Source organism: Salvia splendens, chromosome 7 (assembly GCF_004379255.2).
Source record: "Salvia splendens isolate huo1 chromosome 7, SspV2, whole genome shotgun sequence".
In the NCBI taxonomy this organism is placed as follows: domain Eukaryota; kingdom Viridiplantae; phylum Streptophyta; class Magnoliopsida; order Lamiales; family Lamiaceae; genus Salvia; species Salvia splendens.
Genome location: NC_056038.1, coordinates 5,217,613 through 5,219,973, shown reverse-complemented (window position 1 = coordinate 5,219,973; position 2,361 = coordinate 5,217,613). Strand labels below are relative to the sequence as shown.

General features: G+C 47.8%; 1 protein-coding gene across 1 annotated transcript; it reads left to right on the top strand.

The window, feature by feature from the left end:
• The first annotated feature begins 650 nt into the window (after positions 1-650).
• On the top strand, positions 651-1,538 carry LOC121741742 (heat shock 70 kDa protein 15-like). Its single transcript, XM_042134627.1, has one exon. It carries the CDS (start codon positions 651-653, stop codon positions 1,536-1,538), a length of 888 nt encoding a protein of 295 aa, XP_041990561.1.
• Positions 1,539-2,361: the final 823 nt, after the last annotated feature.

Here is a 2,361-nt window from a genome sequence, read left to right as displayed (position 1 = left end):
CGTCGCCATGACCAAGGCCAGAACCTGATCCACCTAATCCGGATTGGCCTGGAGGGAGACCGAATCCGCCGCGGCATCGACCGATCAGGAATGCAGCTACAACTGTTGCTCATCAACACCAATTATGGTTTGGTGGCCAACATTCCCGTGGCCACCATTGATCACCCCTACCGGATAATTTGGCGTAGGAGCGTTACGGCAGCGGCATAGAAGGGAGTCGTGGTCGACTGCCGACTGCGTGGGACCGCTACAGGGTCAGCGCGGGGATGACTCACGGTAGACAAACGACGGCGTTGGACAATCCCGCACATAGATGGGACAATCGGGCTGGGAGACACGTGCCGGCGTCGGACAATGAATGGGGCTGGCGAGAAGGGAAACCCTATTCTGATATGCAGCGTTTTGATCAGCGGCGTCAGGATCAACCACCGCCACCGACAAGGCCCGATCCGAGGCCCGATCCGCAGCCGCCCTATTCTGATTGGGCGAGGGAGAGGACCGCGTGGGATAATCCCGACCACATACATGAAATTCACGCTGGGCGATAATCGACGGCGTGGGACGGCCCTTGGGCGCGCCACGACGGTGGGGGTTATTCCGAACCGCCATGTTACGACCATTATCGTTCAGACAGACCATGTTACGAGAAGATGATACCCACGTGCTTCGACGGGTCTGATGCAGTCAATTGGATATCGCGCGTGCCGGTGGTGGTTGGCGGCGATCCCCCAAATCGGGTTGTTTCAGACGATGAGAGATCGGATCCTGGTGGATACAGGAGGATTGTATTTTTTGGTGATAAAATTGGTGGGTGTGATAAGAAGGAGTTTGAGATGGCATTGCAGGATCGTGTTATGGAAGAAACTAAAGATAAAAAGAATGCTGTAGAAGCTTACGTTTATGACATGCGGAACAAGCTTCATGACAAATATCACGAGTTCGTGACAAAATCAGATAGAGAGCAGCTTATTTCTAGACTCCAGGAGGTGGAAGATTGGTTGTATGAGGATGGCGAGGACGAAACAAAAGGAGTTTATATTGCTAAGCTGGATGAGCTCAAGAAGCAAGTTGATCCCATCGAGGAGCGCTTCAAGGAGCATTCCGAGAGAGGAACTGTGATCAACCAGCTTATTTATTGCATCAACAGTTATAGGGAAGCAACAAGGTCGAACGATTCCAAGTGTGATCACATTGACTTGGCCGAGAAACAAAAGGTTTTGAGTGATTGTGTTGAAGCTGAAGCTTGGCTTAGAGAGAAGCAGCAGCACCAGGATACACTCCCAAAGTACATGACTCTCGTTCTCTTGTCTGCTGAAGTTAAGAAGAAGGCTGAGTCTCTTGACAGGTCGTGTAGGCCGATCAAGATGAAGCCAAAGCCAGCGGCGAAACCATCCACTCCCGAGCCAGTGCCGACAGAGAGGGGAATGGAAGTGGAATGCATCACCCTAGTGAGGAAGAGCAAGTTAGGAAAGGGTTGGGGAAGTGGCCGGATGATGGTGTTGGAATTCAAGGAGCAGGTGCTCCTGTGGGCGGTTTAAGTAGGTTGCCACCTAGGGGAATGCATCACCCTACCTAAAATGTGGATGGTAGAAGTTGCTATAACAATGTTGGAGGGGTAAGTTTTGATATGTTTGGTCGAGATGTGAATCTGCGGAAATGGATGGATATTACTAGAAGATCAGAAGCTCGGCGAGTCAAAGCTGATTCAAAGAGGAAGTTGGCCATGGAACGTGCTAGTTCCGTTCAACTCATAGAAGGAAAATTCAGCATCGATAAAAGTGATAGTGGGACTAGTGCTCACGTGTCAACCCATAATCAATTACTTCAGGTTGCTGCCAAGATTTTTAGTGAGGCAGCGGGGGAATATCCTCAATTTCAAGTGGTTAGGGGAAAATTTGGGAAGTGGAAGAAAGATTGTGCCACAAGCTATCGCGAGGCATATATGTCCTTTTCGAGTGAAGTAAGACGCTCAGCTGTTCGGCGTGCGTTTGATCCAGGAGGAGACGTCTCTCAACAATTTTTGGCTTTCAACTCTCGTTGTTGCGTCGCGATTTCCACCTCGAGGACAAGATGGATTTCAACTGTGGGGGAGTTGATACGAGACATATCATCCATATCTCCCATAATTTAGTAATTAATATCTTTATCTTCCATATCTCCCATAATTTAGTAATTAATATCTTTATAGTATATTTTGCTTAGTTGGTTAAGATTAGATTAGATTTATTTGTTGAGGATTCCACATTATAAATATGTGGGAATATTTCATAATCATCATTCATGAAATAGAATATTATTCACGCAGTTTTTCTCTTCTTCTTCTTCAATATCAAACCCTAGTTCTTGTCGTTGTTGATCATC

Coding starts and splice junctions, on each gene's coding strand:
- LOC121741742 (XM_042134627.1), top strand. CDS start 651: ATGATACCCACGTGCTTCGACGGGTCTGATGCAGTCAATTGGATATCG.